General features: G+C 41.6%; 1 protein-coding gene across 8 annotated transcripts in view; it reads left to right on the plus strand.

Annotated features, from left to right (window-relative positions):
• LOC128450725 (pleckstrin homology domain-containing family G member 3) overlaps positions 1-14090 on the plus strand; it is a 33519-nt gene that overhangs the window by 13850 nt on the left and 5579 nt on the right. For all 8 annotated transcript variants that reach the window (XM_053434355.1, XM_053434353.1, XM_053434354.1 and 5 more), the window contains 13 exons: positions 4011-4552; positions 8054-8154; positions 9730-9799; positions 9950-9996; positions 10100-10250; positions 10651-10782; positions 11312-11494; positions 11704-11796; positions 12370-12456; positions 12553-12583; positions 12738-12839; positions 12955-12987; positions 13811-13821. In XM_053434355.1, the coding sequence (XP_053290330.1) occupies positions 4011-4552; positions 8054-8154; positions 9730-9799; positions 9950-9996; positions 10100-10250; positions 10651-10782; positions 11312-11494; positions 11704-11796; positions 12370-12456; positions 12553-12583; positions 12738-12839; positions 12955-12987; positions 13811-13821 (1583 nt within the window). The remainder of the gene's footprint in view (positions 1-4010; positions 4553-8053; positions 8155-9729; positions 9800-9949; positions 9997-10099; positions 10251-10650; positions 10783-11311; positions 11495-11703; positions 11797-12369; positions 12457-12552; positions 12584-12737; positions 12840-12954; positions 12988-13810; positions 13822-14090) is intronic.

A 14090-nucleotide genomic window follows, 5' to 3' on the forward strand; every position in this document is an offset into this window, starting at 1 on the left:
TTAAAAATTCATCTAACTGAGTCCAAATGCTACACTGTCTCTTCAGCCTTGACTTGGTTAATAGTTATATATGTGAGTTAACAACCGTATTGATGCAGTTGTGAAACAAAGAGAGTGTTGTGTTTTGTCAAGGCTGTGTACTTATGCTGTAAAATTGTGGTTTCTGACTCCGAAATGGAAATTTTGCACTGGACCATATATTTAACAGGACAAAGCCGTCTCCACAACTATTCTGTAAGGTATGATTTGACAGGTCTGTCCACTGAGCTGTGTGCAAAGACGGGCCACAAGAAGAAGTTTGTAAATTTAAGATCATACTTTAACAAAACAAGTAAATGTAAATGAATTCTCCCCTCACATGTGAGAATTGGGAACAGTTTGTAGCCTTCTCTTCTCTCGACCAACAGGGCAGATGTAGTGAGTACATGAAAAACATGAGTTCATAATTGACAGCCTCAGCCAATTGGGTCAATTGGTCGCTGTAAGGAAAACAAATGCTTTAACAGAGCTGTTCACTGCCACGGTAGTTTCATTTTATAGACCATTCACTACAGTTATGCCAAAACTTAAATTGTCATTTCGGTTTTAACGGATTAATCACAAGAACAAATTTTCCTTTCATTAACATTAATGTTAAAAGTAAACACAGTTTCAGTTGCATTAAAATACAAAACATAAAAAATTAACACAACTACTACATATTAAAAAAGATACCAGGTAAAATACACTCTACTCTGCTATAGTTAGGTGAAAACATGTACTTTATGTTTTTCAAAGGATGAATTTGATACCAGGCACTTACCAATGCGCTACTTTTAAGAACTGTGTGGCACAGTAATGGGAATGGCCTTACCACAGTAGTGTCAGATCCCTCAGAGATTGGTGATAAGTGTTTGCAGATGCTGAAGAAGCACTGAGCAAGACCAGACACTATGACATTTACACTGTCTGTATGATCAGGATTGGGTATTTAGTATTTTGAGAAAACAGCATATAAACGCATGAGTCACAAAGGATGCAGATCACAAGTCTTTGTCCGTTGTGACTGGCAGGATGGAAAAACTTTGCATTGCATGACACGGGACCGTGTTCTCGGCTTATCTCAGACTTGCATGTTGACCAGGTAATTTGCATTCCTCTGCACGCCGTGTTTCAACAAAGTTAGCGAGTGGTCCACCGTGGTGGTTTTTCCCTGAAACATGTGGTGTGGTATCGGCCACAGATAACGTCAGCCGTGGAGCCTGTATCTGAAGTGGTCAACAAAGCTGTGGAGCTAAGCTGGGACTGGAGTCAAGTGCATGTTCAAGTTTGACGTTGTCATTTCAGAGCAGCAAATGGTATCTTTTATTTCACCCCTTTGAGATATGCATAAGGAGATATAGATAATGATTCTATGCAATCAGGAGAGGTTATATTCTGAAAGTATGGAGTTGATTTTGTCCATAGCCCACATTGTGCTGTCTTCCCTCCCTTTTACTCGGCATGGAGTTCAGTCCGCAGCACAGCAGCGGTATTATGGAAAGATATGGTAGGGAGGAAGGAGGAAGGGAATTTCACATGCTAGACACAGGGGAAACTCAAAACCAAAAGTAAAGACAGAAGTGACAAAGGATATGGAAGCCTTATTCAAATTCGTAGTGGTGTAGTGAGGGTAATAGCTTCCCATTACACTCCCGATCAACCCTATGATTTGTCAGGGAGCGTAAACCGAGTTTTCTCAAGTGGTCAGCTCTTGGTTGCCGAATCATCCTTTACTCCCCGTGAGGTTGTGCATGGGAACTGTGTTGTTGGAGCAGCCCAGTTTGGGCCGTGGAACAAGTAGTGCAGCGAGAACAAGACTCTTGTGAGTTCAGCCCTGACTCATGGAAAGTTTGAGGATGCCAAGAGGTGTGTGTCTGTGTGTGTCTTAAAAAGGCAATTTGATTATTGATGTAAAACCCTTCAACTAGCTGAACATCACAATTTTCTCAAGAATTTATTAATCAGATTTTGCTTTTATTATGCCTTTATTCCTACGAGAGCTGTGAATGGTTGTACTGTATGTCCTGTATAAAACTGGATATATATGAGACACTGTACATCAATTATGTATGCTTATTAAAGCAGCACCATGTCACTTATACTGAGCAGCAGCAACGTCATGGCAATTACTTATTTGGCTCCATGTCTAAGCGATTAAGTGGTTTTCGTGTAGAGAAAACACAAAACCTATCAATGTTTTGAGCTGAACAACCGTTCAGGGTGCCGAGGGGGAATGAAAGCAGCACCAGTCTCTCTATTCTAAGTCGATGTACCCTCAAACTAATTTTTAAGCTGATGGTTCAGTCAGTAATCAATCAGTAGCCACTGATTGACAAAATATATTTTCACTACATCTTCAGGTTTTTATTATGAGCTGTGGACCCCTGACCGTTAACTCACATCTACATAGTTTAAAGAATGTCAAAACTGGTGGAATTCCGGCTTGTGACGTAATCTACATCTGTTGGCTATCTACACGAAATTATGCTCTTCATCTCCACTTAGCAGTAGCACTTAGTGGAAAGATGTAATTTAATATTTAGCTTAACGATGGCTTATACCTTTTTCATTTCTATTTATTAGTCTGAAGTTAAAATTCATCACAAAGCCCCATTTCTTTAGCTGGGTAAAATGGTTTTGAACCCTTTGCCCTGTAAATAGTAAAGGAAATGGAGCTCTCCGCTCGGTGGGCACTCAGTGCCCCATTCTCACACAGCGACATGGTTTCTTATATTTAGGAAACGTTTGTGGGGAAAATTCCCCATCTGGTCAGGAAGGAAGTGAAACTGAATATGGATTCCATTTCTCTTAAATTCAGACGGAGCTCAATGAAGGCATATAAACAAAGCTCTGGGTGCCTTTCTCCAATCTTTTTTTCTCCCAACTAGTTTTACCTCTCTGTTTTTCCAAGGCCCAGCCTTCAGCAGTCAAAAGAACAAGAGGAAGTGGCTGGGTTTTCCATAGAATATACTGCGTTGCAATTAGGCCATGTCAGTAATGATTTGAGCTGAGGCTTTTACTGCAAACCACTCCTCTGTGTCTCAGCCTGGGAGAATAAACACAAAGCGCACGGCTTTTATTGATTCATGGATAGAAGTCTGGTCAATGTAGCTAGAACGTTTGCAGAATTATATTCGTCTGGATTGGTGCCTCAGCAGTGTCTTAATGCAATCATGCCTTGCTGCTATGTGTGCACTTGCTGAGAGAAGACAACCATTAAGACAATTCACTAAAGTGTGTCTGGACAGTAACAGCATTGTAGAAAAATCTACATTAATGTTTACTGTAGCGTTCTATAAACAAATTATGTTTGCATCTGGTTCAGAAATATAAAATATAAAAAGTAAAATGAAGCAGCTTTGTTGGAGAACACCAATACATAACCCAAATTATTCTATTCTAGAGTGGTCATCCTTCAACCTAGAGGTCGGCAGTTCGATCTCCAGTCTGACCCCATCTGCATGCCGAAGTGTCCTTGGGCAAGAGGCTGAACCCCGAATGGCCCCCCCATAGAATAACTGTGTAAAAGTGCTGCGAATAGATGCACTGAATGAATGTGTGTGTGAATGTAGAACTGTACTGTAAAGCGCTTTGAGCGGTCATCAGGACTAGAAAAGCGCTATATAAATACAAAGCCATTTACCATTTATAACCCAGGAAACCGCAAGCTAGAGGAAACAACAAATATCACAATTTTTATTTCAAATTTAAATATTTAATGCAACAGTCGCTTCTTGGAAGACAGGTTACATGCCAAGTATGCATATGTGGCATTGATTGAAAAGAGCAGACATAGCAGGTTTTCTCCAGTAAAAGCTTTTGACTGGAGGTATTTTATGTATGAAGCACTTACCTTCTGCAATTAGCCATGAAGTTAGTAGATTAGATTGTCTCCAGAGAGATGGAGACAGATATCCATTTCTGTTTCACTGACTACAGTGTCTCTCAAATTCTGACCCCTCTATCTTTGTTCCTCTCTCCTGTCCCAGAATCTCCTCAGTTCTCCTCGCTTCTCCTCACCAGTAATCATGACCAGGCAAACATGGACTTGGGCCAAGACTGTTACAGCCGACTTTGTGCGGAGCCACTGGATGGAGAGGGTGAACGTCCAGTGAGCCTTGTGTCCACCCTGTCCTCAGACTCATCCCGCGACAGTCGCAGCCTCTTCGGAAGCACCATCGCAATACCTTCCTCCAACACCCCACCCGTACCGTGCGGGGAGGACATAGACTTGGAGCTGAGTCCGGCCAAAGGTAACGGCGAACAGGCTGGGGACCAGAGCCCCATCCTCACAAGCTCCAGGGGCCGCTGGCAGGAACGGCTGGAGCCCCGGGTGATCAGCCACCAGTGGAACAACAACAACGCGGCCTCCAACAGGAAGGTGATCGCTCAAATACCTCACATCACTGCCTCGCCTGTCGTCGCAAACGCCATGGCGCCCAACCCGAAGCTGACCTACGTGGACCGTGTGGTCATGGAGATCATTGAGACAGAACGCATGTACGTCAAGGACCTGCGCAGCATCGTGGAGGTGAGTGGAGGTCAGGGTTATGCTGACTGTACTCATATTGGATTTTCCTTTTGCCGTTTTCAGCCAAGTTCAATGTGAGCCACTGGTTGATATTGTAGAATGTAAATCATCAGCATTCAGTGCATTTGGAGCACGTGTTTGCCTTGGATTAATGGACAGCTGTGGCTCGGTGTCTGCAGAACTCTTTTGTACAGCCTGGAGCCAAAACAGGGGGAATTGGGCTCAGTGGCTGATGAGAGCAAATAATGTGTACTTGGTTTGTGGCCAAAAAATGAATCTGGGCGTTGTAAAATATCCAATACATTTTTGTTCTTTGTCCTTTTATAACCAGGATATATCCTGATTCCCTGCTTTCTTAACCAATTGGGCGGTTGACAACAATATATGTCTGACATCTGACATTGTGTTTTGTTTATATATTTCCAAGGCTGTGGAGTTTATGATCTGGTCGTAGTGATTTGTATAAAGCACTCTGTATATTTACAGTGCATTGAAAATTTACAGCCTGTAGCCCACAGAGCGTGCTCAAAGCTGGAGTTCAAACACAGTCAAAACTGGGACACAGTGCAGGTCTTTCATGGCAGGAAACCTGGGCTTTATGATCTTCGTCAGAGATAGAAGTAACCTCATCTCAGACATGTGACCCATGGAAAATGGGCCAGGAAAGATTTTACCCCTCAACAAACTTATCTCTTATACCCTGTTCTACCCTTTGCAGTCTGGAAACAAGTTCCAGACGAAGAAGCCTCCCCAGCTTTCAATCTTCCGTGTTGTTGCTCAGAAACAGGAGCACGCTGCTGTCAAGCAGTCTCTGCTGTTAATGTCTTTAACACGTGAAGCATTTCACAGGCTGACTCGCAGTAAACCAGCTCGCACCTCTCCTCACCTTGTCTCCGACTGCGCTGGCGTCTGGCAGTTGCAGGGGCGAGGGGGTGCCGGCTGGTCGCGGTTTGATTAATGACTTGCTTCGGACAAACACTTCCACTGCTTTAAACTATTTCAGCTGACGGGGGCAGCAGCCCCTGTCTGGTCTGGCCCCGCTCACTCAGACCCTGCAGCGAGCTCCGGCCCAGCCTGAGCTCTCAGGAGCTCCCAGCCAACACAAACACCTCCATCTTTGCAGCAAACGGAGAATAACACAAATGAAAGCGGAGCAATCGGTTTTTCCATAGACTACAGTGTGGGAATACTGTCCAGCACAGATGTGTCCTTTTATGATACAGTATTGCTTCAGTCAAATAGATTCCATGCAGCTCATTTTAATTTCACACTCAGCCTTGAATCTGACAGAGATGTGTGAAACCTGTTCCCTCATCTTGGAATTGTTATTTCAGCAAACTATTGTAATTCAAAGCTTCCCCTTGATATTGACACTGAAGGCTGAAACAGCTGCTGAAGATGTGTCCACCCTGCTGTCAAATCCAGTGAATCGCTGCCTCTGAAGTCTCTCACTCTTTACTGTCTATCCATAGAATAACATTTAGAGAACAGCTGTTTGACCCAGCTGGTCTCACATGTCTAAATACAACCTCAGCACTTGGTCCAGTCACACCCAGAGGAATTGTTCAAAAAGAATGTGAATCATGCTATTGGGTTTCAGAAAAAAGAGCCAGTCCAACATCACGCTCCTCTATTTTATTTTTTGCACTTTAGTCTGTGTTGCTTTATTCATATATACACATAAAGACAAAAAAAGAAGAAGAAAAAGTTTTTTTTTTTTGAAAACTCTACAGTGTAACTGTAGAGAGGGTTTACATTTTGCGGTTATGGTGTAATTTACCTTTATCAATATTTTTATCAAAACCAATCAATTGTTCAAATTCTCTGGTAAATATATCTCCTCTCACTCTTAAACAATAAATAATCGTTTCCATCTCCAATAGTTCCAGTACTCTATCTAAGCCTCGTTCAGGTCTCAGTGTGTTCCTATCAAGCGATTTCTTGGTAGCCCTCTCTCACAGCTGTGAGTAGAATTTTGACCAGACACTCACCTTCATCCTGCACCACATTAGTTATATTGCCCAAGTTTAAAATATAACACTTTGGTATACAATATGTCCAAGCATCTCTCGCTCAGAATTCACTCTGTACCAGAAAGGTTCTTTCAGCTCCAGGAGATATGAGTATGGTTTCCATCTTTATGGCCACATCGATATAGCTTTTTTAAAAGTTGTTTGCGAACAGTCGATTACATTTTCTCAATATTTGCAAGTTTATGATTGTCTCTAATGTTACCCACACATTGAGCCAATCCTCCGCTAAAATTCAAAATTGTTTATTCTTTTCCCCACTTAAACTGGTGCGGATAGATTCATCCACTCAACAGAAGGTTGGCGGTTTAATCCCAGTCCGATGCACTATGTAACTGTGTATGTGAATGGCTGACTGGCAAAAGTCTTCTGTAAAGCCTTTTGAGTGGTCTTCAACAATAGAGACGCGTTACATAGATACAAACCATTTACCATTTAAACTATCGATCTTATTTATTTTTAATTAGTTAGGCATTTTGATGTGACTTATTGGTCCCAGATTTACCCTGCGCAGGTAAAGCTGGGTTTCTGTTGCTTTAAGCTTGTCGCACTATAAGCTGGGAGACTCCACATATAGCATTTAATCTCTTGTGCTATGCTAAAGGTCACGTGTGTATGGTGTAACAACAGTGGTGAGCTATTCCATAGGAGACTATGAGGCGCCCTGCTGACTGCAAGTCAGCACTGCTCCAGCTGCAGTGAAATTCTCCATCCATGACCAGTTCATTCAGTCAGTGCGATGTGATGACTCTACTCTTAATCTGGGCTGCCTGGCATGTGTGTGTGTGTGTCTCTCTGTGTGTGTGTGTGTGTGTCTCTCTTTGTGTGCTTGTGTGTTTTTGCACCACATCGTCTGGGAGCATGGGGGTGTGTACAAGCTGTTTACTGGTAGATTCTTTATACAGTCGCTGAGTTTATACGGGTTTGTCGCTTGTCCTTTACTCCTGCACTTGTATGTCGTGGTTTGTGTGGCACATGAGTGCACAGGGGACCGAGAGACAGGGCAACCATCCAGATGTTGGAATATGTGTGGTTTTAGATATTTGTATCTGCTGAATAGGTCCGTGGGGAGCTGGGTCCTGGCAGGGGAACGGGCTGTGCTGATGTTTATGGTCAAGGTACAATGGGGCCTCCTCTAGACAGTCTAATTGCCCCCCCCCCAGTCACTGGAACAAATCCTTAAAAGGATCCTTTAAACATCACATAGCTGTGAATAAATCAACCTACATCTTTCACGTCAAAGCCTTATGACCATGACATCAGAACTAGAATGGTATAAACCCTCTGCACAAACCAACTGTTGTGTAAAAAGTGATCATTCATCCTAGAGGATTTCCTGTGTGATGGTTTTGAAGGAGAAAATTGTCTCTCTTTATGCATGCTCCCTCTGCAGGTAGGAATCTGCAAGTGCCTGAAGGATAGTAAACCATATGGAGTGATTCGAAATGAACTGTATTTTATGTTTTCCCAGGACTATTTGGCTCACATCATCGACATGAGCAACCTCCCCATACGGCCAGAGCAAGTGTGTGCCCTGTTTGGAAACATAGAGGACATATATGAGTTCAACAGGTAAGTCATCGCCCGGGTATACCCTCACCAACCAGCCTAACATCTAGATATGTTTTATTTTGTAGCTTATATCTTAAAAGGTACCTTCGACCTGATGAGACAATACCCAGAGCAGAGGGGGCTGTAGTCAGTCATCGGTGTACTTACTTCCTTGTACTTTGTTCCCATTCACTGCACTTTGATGTGTGTGTACTCTGCTATTCTCATATTTGAGATAATATGAGGAATGTGGAGAATTCATGACGTCTAACTCCTTTTCTTCCACTCGCTGCTTGTGATCCATTCAGGGAGTCAAAGCAGACGCAGGGAGGAGCCGTGGGGCAACACTCTCCACAGTAAACACGCTGGTGTAATGGTCATAGTTAGTCTTACATTTAATCATCTCACTTCAGCAAGTGCCCACTGCTGTCCGTGCCGCTTGATAAAACAACACATTAACATTCCTTGGGTAATGTCAAGGCTATTGTACAGCACATGTTTTTTTTAAATTGAAGTCAGCTGAAGAGAGATTTGGGATCCGAGGGGACACGCACTGTGGTTTACAGAGAGACAATGCTTTTCTTTTGTGTAACGTTGCACTGGGAGGCTTTGTCATCCTTCAGTTAGCAATTCAGACAGCGATACTAGCTTTTATTACAGTGCAGTTTCTGAGGAAAGGTGTCTGTCCTTGCCTGTGAAAAGGTACCACATGTTTATTTAATATACAGAGTTGTGCCTATTTGCAGGAGGCTTTCCGAATTTATGTTGCAATAGAGGTAAACATTTCTATAGTCCGTCAAAAAAATAAAAAACCCAGTCACCTCGTTTACTCACCATTGCAGGGATCATGTAAACCATCACCGTACTGCAGGTGTCTTACTAGCAGTGAAGTGTGTTACTTTGCTGTAATTCAAACCCCTTCTGCCCTAAAAGCACTTGATACTCAATAAACTCACATTTCTAAATGGATGTCATTGCTGGGAGGCCAGGATTTTACTCTTTGTGACCAGAGTAAATCTTGCAGTATGAACAAATATTGACTTTGTTTCCGAAACATACCTCAACACCAGTGCTTTTCTTTTATTGTATTATGAACATGTTTCCTTGTAATGGCTTTCAGATAAGGCACACAGTCTTTATCTTAAGGGATGGATTTCAGTGTGATGAAGCCTGTTTAATTATTTCGATTCCGAAGCCATGTTTGTTTTGTATTGTAATTTTCCAACAGGGACCCAGTCGTGCACATTTTGTTGAGGTGATGTCACACCAAGTAAATAATGAATCAACCGTACAACTTCCAGGTTTTTAGAGTACATCCTGTTTTTTATGGCACTGTCAGAGGGGAGAATTCCAGTGTTCTTTCTTGCCAAGACAAGGTTATTGTTTAACAGTGTATGCTGCCCTCTAGTGGCATTATTTCTTAATTCGTGTCAAATCTCACTGGGCGGGGAGAATAAATACTGTAGAAGAATATAAGCATTGATTTATTGACAACAGCCACTAATCATTATTTCTTCCTTCCTTTGTGGTTTCATCGTTTTTTCTACACATAGATATTATGTTAACGTGAACTCCCTGTTCTGTTCTGCTTTTCAGTGAACTGCTGCAGTCTCTGGATATGTGTGAGAACGACCCTGTGGCCATAGCTAGATGCTTTGTAGATAAGGTCAGTATATCTTCCTCATAACATTCTACTTAAAATAATATATTGTTAGTTATTCTATCTTACCTAATATCTTTAATTAATCAAAGTTATGATGGAAAGTACATGGACTGAAATTAATGTTATCAAAATTTCTGCTTTGTGTTTCCTCAGAGTGAATACTTTGAAATTTATACCCAGTATTGCACCAACTATCCCAAGTAAGTAGCTAGAAAATATTTTCTTGAAATAACCTTTTTCCTGTGATATCTGATGTAACGTATTTTATTAAACATACACATGTTATCATCTTCTGCTCTCTAGCTCTGTGGCAGCACTGACTGACTGCATGAGGAGTAACACCTTAGCCAAGTTCTTCAGGGATCGACAAGCTGCTCTGAAGCGCTCGCTCCCTTTGGGCTCCTTCCTGCTCAAGCCAGTTCAGAGGATCCTGAAATATCATCTGCTGCTGCAGGTACACAACATTCTCCTTGGTTACACTGCTTTAATATGACTTCTCTCAATATGTCACCTGCAGGCCTTAGACTTATGATACGGTAAGTGTTAGAGAAGTTTACAGCCCTGATGCTTAATGATAAAGTATTGTTATTATATTGTTTTATAACTGCACCTTGAAAAATGCCTGTGAGTGTTTAACAATACAGCCAAAGAGTGATAGTCTCCTTTTCCCCTTCTTTAATTTGATTAATATCTATGGGCCCAGAGGCGAAAAGCCATTTAGTATTTTCAAAGGTAAATAGCTCAATGGATTGATATGGATTCACATCTTTCTATGTTTGGGAAGAGATTCAATTAGTTCCCTGTGGCGTCACCCTCCTGTCAGAAGTTGTAACTGTCCCCGGTCTCTTCCAAAGGAAATTGCGAAGCACTTTGACCCAGACGAGGAGGGAAATGAGGTGGTTCAGGAGGCCATCGACACCATGACCGGAGTGGCCTGGTACATCAATGACATGAAGAGGAAACATGAACATGCTGTCAGGGTTCAGGTCAGAGCTCCACACTTGCATTCAAACAGCCATTTAAAAGGTGTATATACGTCATTGTCATGAATTGCTCTCACAATAGCACTACACAGTCAGTCAAGTTATTTTTCCTAGTAAATTATGAAATTATCCTTCTCTCTTTCTGAAACATTTTTATTTTGAAACATAATTTTTCCATTGATTTATTGCAATAGTTATATATCTTAACTCTACTTTTTTCAATCTCTTGCACATATACATATTCTAAAAATACGATTCTTCAGTCATATGTTCTCTAAAGCAAATCCACAAACCTTCCCAATTTGATATCAATGTATACATCTGCAGCTTTCACTTTTAGTGTTAGAGAGAGGATTACTGATTCTTAATGATATTCTTGGTGTGAGACGTTGATCAAGTGGCAGCTTCAGTTTTCTTTGTATCTTTGTATCACAGATAAAATCTGACGCTGTGATGGCATTTATACTCTTTCATGGTGAAGGAACATGGCTAAGAGTGTGTGTGTGTGTGTGTGTGTATTTTTCATCTGCAGGAGATACAGTCTCTTCTGATCAACTGGAAGGGTCCTGACCTGACCACCTATGGAGAGCTGGTGCTGGAGGGCACGTTTCATGTCTTAAGGGCGAAGAACACCCGCACACTCTTCCTCTTCGAAAAGATGCTCCTCTTTACCAAGAAACGAGGGGAACACTACGTCTATAAGACCCACATCTTGGTAGGGTTCATTTTCACTCATTAATGATTTAGTACTTTAAGAAATTTAAATAAAGGTAAATGGTGATTTAAAGATTGAACAGAAGGTCAAACAACATCATATTGTGTGTTCAACAACTTAAGATCGATAACATAAAGACATATTCTTTGAAGTAGCAAATTAAGTTGACTGAAGCCTCAGTTTCATCTCTACATTCATTGTGGTTGCAGTGCTCCACCCTAATGCTGCTTGACAGTGCCAAGGATCCCCTGCTCTTCAGTGTCATCCATTTCAAGCATCCCAAGCAGCCACATACAGTGCAGGTAAATGTGGATCACCAGTAACTGTCAACCTTTTCCCTTCTGCTGCACAGTTACACAACATGTACAACTGCAGTTTAATCATCTGGTCAGAATCATCAGAAAACAACCCGAGGCCTGATTAGTTTGATGTTTGCCATAATATCACCATTTGTAGTGTTAACCAAACCTTTTTTCGTAAACGCTTAAGAGTTTCCACTGTTATGTCAGTTCTGCATTCCTGTCAGCAGGATAACACAAAAATTACTACCCAACCGATAACAACGAAAGTTTGTGGAGGGAAATGAGAAAAGGAAGATGCCATTAGAATTATGGTGCAGATCCAGATCAGGGGGTTCTTAAACATTGTGGAATAGAACCTTTTTCAATATTTTTATTGTTTTCTCAGAGAGTAATTCATGGATCGCAAAAAAACAGACATTTTATGAGTATATTTGGATCTAGTGAATTTAAATGTGCTTTCATGAGGAGAATGTTGGGCCTCGGAGGAGATATACACTCAGTGCCAGTTTGTTTCTATTCTATTTGTTAATGTGAAGAACGACTTTCTAAATCACAAGTACTTGTTGTTTACAGGCCAAATCAGTAGAGGAGAAGCGTCTCTGGGCCCATCACATTAAGAGGCTCATTCTTGAGAACCACAACACAATCGTCCCCCAGAAGGTAAAAAAAAAATAGTCCCTCAAAACGATGTCCTTTCTCCTCAGAGAAAGCTAAAGGTCTGCCTCTCATCATTTCACACTTCCTTTTTCTTCAAAGGCAAAAGATGCCATCCTGGACAACTCAAACTGTAAGTGTCACAAATATGGAAACATTAGCCATGCACAAACCACTTTAACAGTATCCATGGCAACAGAAGATGCTGCTTGACACAAAAAAAAGGGTGGTTCATTTTCAGTGGTAAATATATATTGCTGTTTAATTTACCATTTACTACTGCCCAGATCTAGGAAAGTACCACTACAGTCCTGAGAGGCTGAATAAAGCAGAGTCCTGCCGCGGGGACGACTTCCATCAGGGAGGACGAAAGGGGCGAAGGAGATCAGGTAAACAGTTCTCACCCGATCTTGTATCCGTAAAGTCCTTCGTGTATCTGTTCAATATAGTTCTATAGTTATTTAGTTGATCATTAATTGTCCTTTTCAATTTCTCCCCTTTCAGAGCCTGCAAAAAGAATCATGAGGAGCACAAAAGGTTGGTACATGGTGAGGTTCAGTGGACGTTCATTCTCCGTTTTAGGAATTCCGGGGACAAACGGGCAGATTTTGGCTACATCCATATCACTCATTTGTTTGAAAACGCCATTTTATATATAGTCGTTACCAGTTGTCTATACCACTCTGTTTCTGATTGTCCAAACTCAAATTCAGCCCCATGTGCTTTTTTCATCTCTATTCCAGTTTCGCTTTGTTCTCCCACAAAGACACCTGGAGAACAGATCAAAAGACACACACACTCGCTCCGACCCCCCCACCCCCCTCCACTGGCCTCCCCCATAATGACGTTAATTATATTGCACATCGGCCCAAGGCTTTGTCATACACAAGCTCTTTTCAATAGTCCAACTCAGCCTCAGATCTGCGCGTCCTCCTGCTGTCATCTTCTATGATTGGCCATTATGAAAGAGAAAAACCTCTGTATTCCTTGTCCCCAGTTCTTCTCTGCTCCCAGACCAGATCAATTTTTGGAATCAGTGTAATGAAGAAACAATGTACACGTCAACCTTCCATATCGGTGAGGGAGTGGCTCATCACATCCTGGCTAATTGAATCATGTCCAGTCTAAGCCACTGAGAGGAAGATGTTTCTAATTGGTATTTATCTAATCACAAGACCTCCTTTAAGTCTGGGCCAGAGTAACAACCGCCTCACTCACTCCCTTCTTCTGGAGCTTATATAAGACTCATGTGGTATTCAGGTTATTCTGTCCTGCGATATTCTGACTTTTTTCATTTCGAATTATTGACATTCTTATTTGTTTATCTCTCCCCTCTTCTTTATCTTTGTTCTCCATGAAGCTGTGCTGAAGGTAAGCGTCTGAAATCCAAATGTTGTCTTTTATTAAACCCTGATAAGCTTTTTTTTTATTCTGTTGTAAGCACCACACTTTATTTCGGTGTGCTGTGGTGAGATATGGTTTATCCAATTTTGATTCAGAGGTTCAGGCTTTCCATTCTAATCCCAAAAGAAGTGTAACCAAAAAATTTGAAAGCAGAAAAAATCTAATCTGCACAGAACATACTTTGACCCGGCCTAAAGAAAGAAAAATCATATCTCACATCCCATTTTCAGCTCTTT

Source organism: Pleuronectes platessa, chromosome 11 (assembly GCF_947347685.1).
Source record: "Pleuronectes platessa chromosome 11, fPlePla1.1, whole genome shotgun sequence".
NCBI lineage: Eukaryota > Metazoa > Chordata > Actinopteri > Pleuronectiformes > Pleuronectidae > Pleuronectes > Pleuronectes platessa.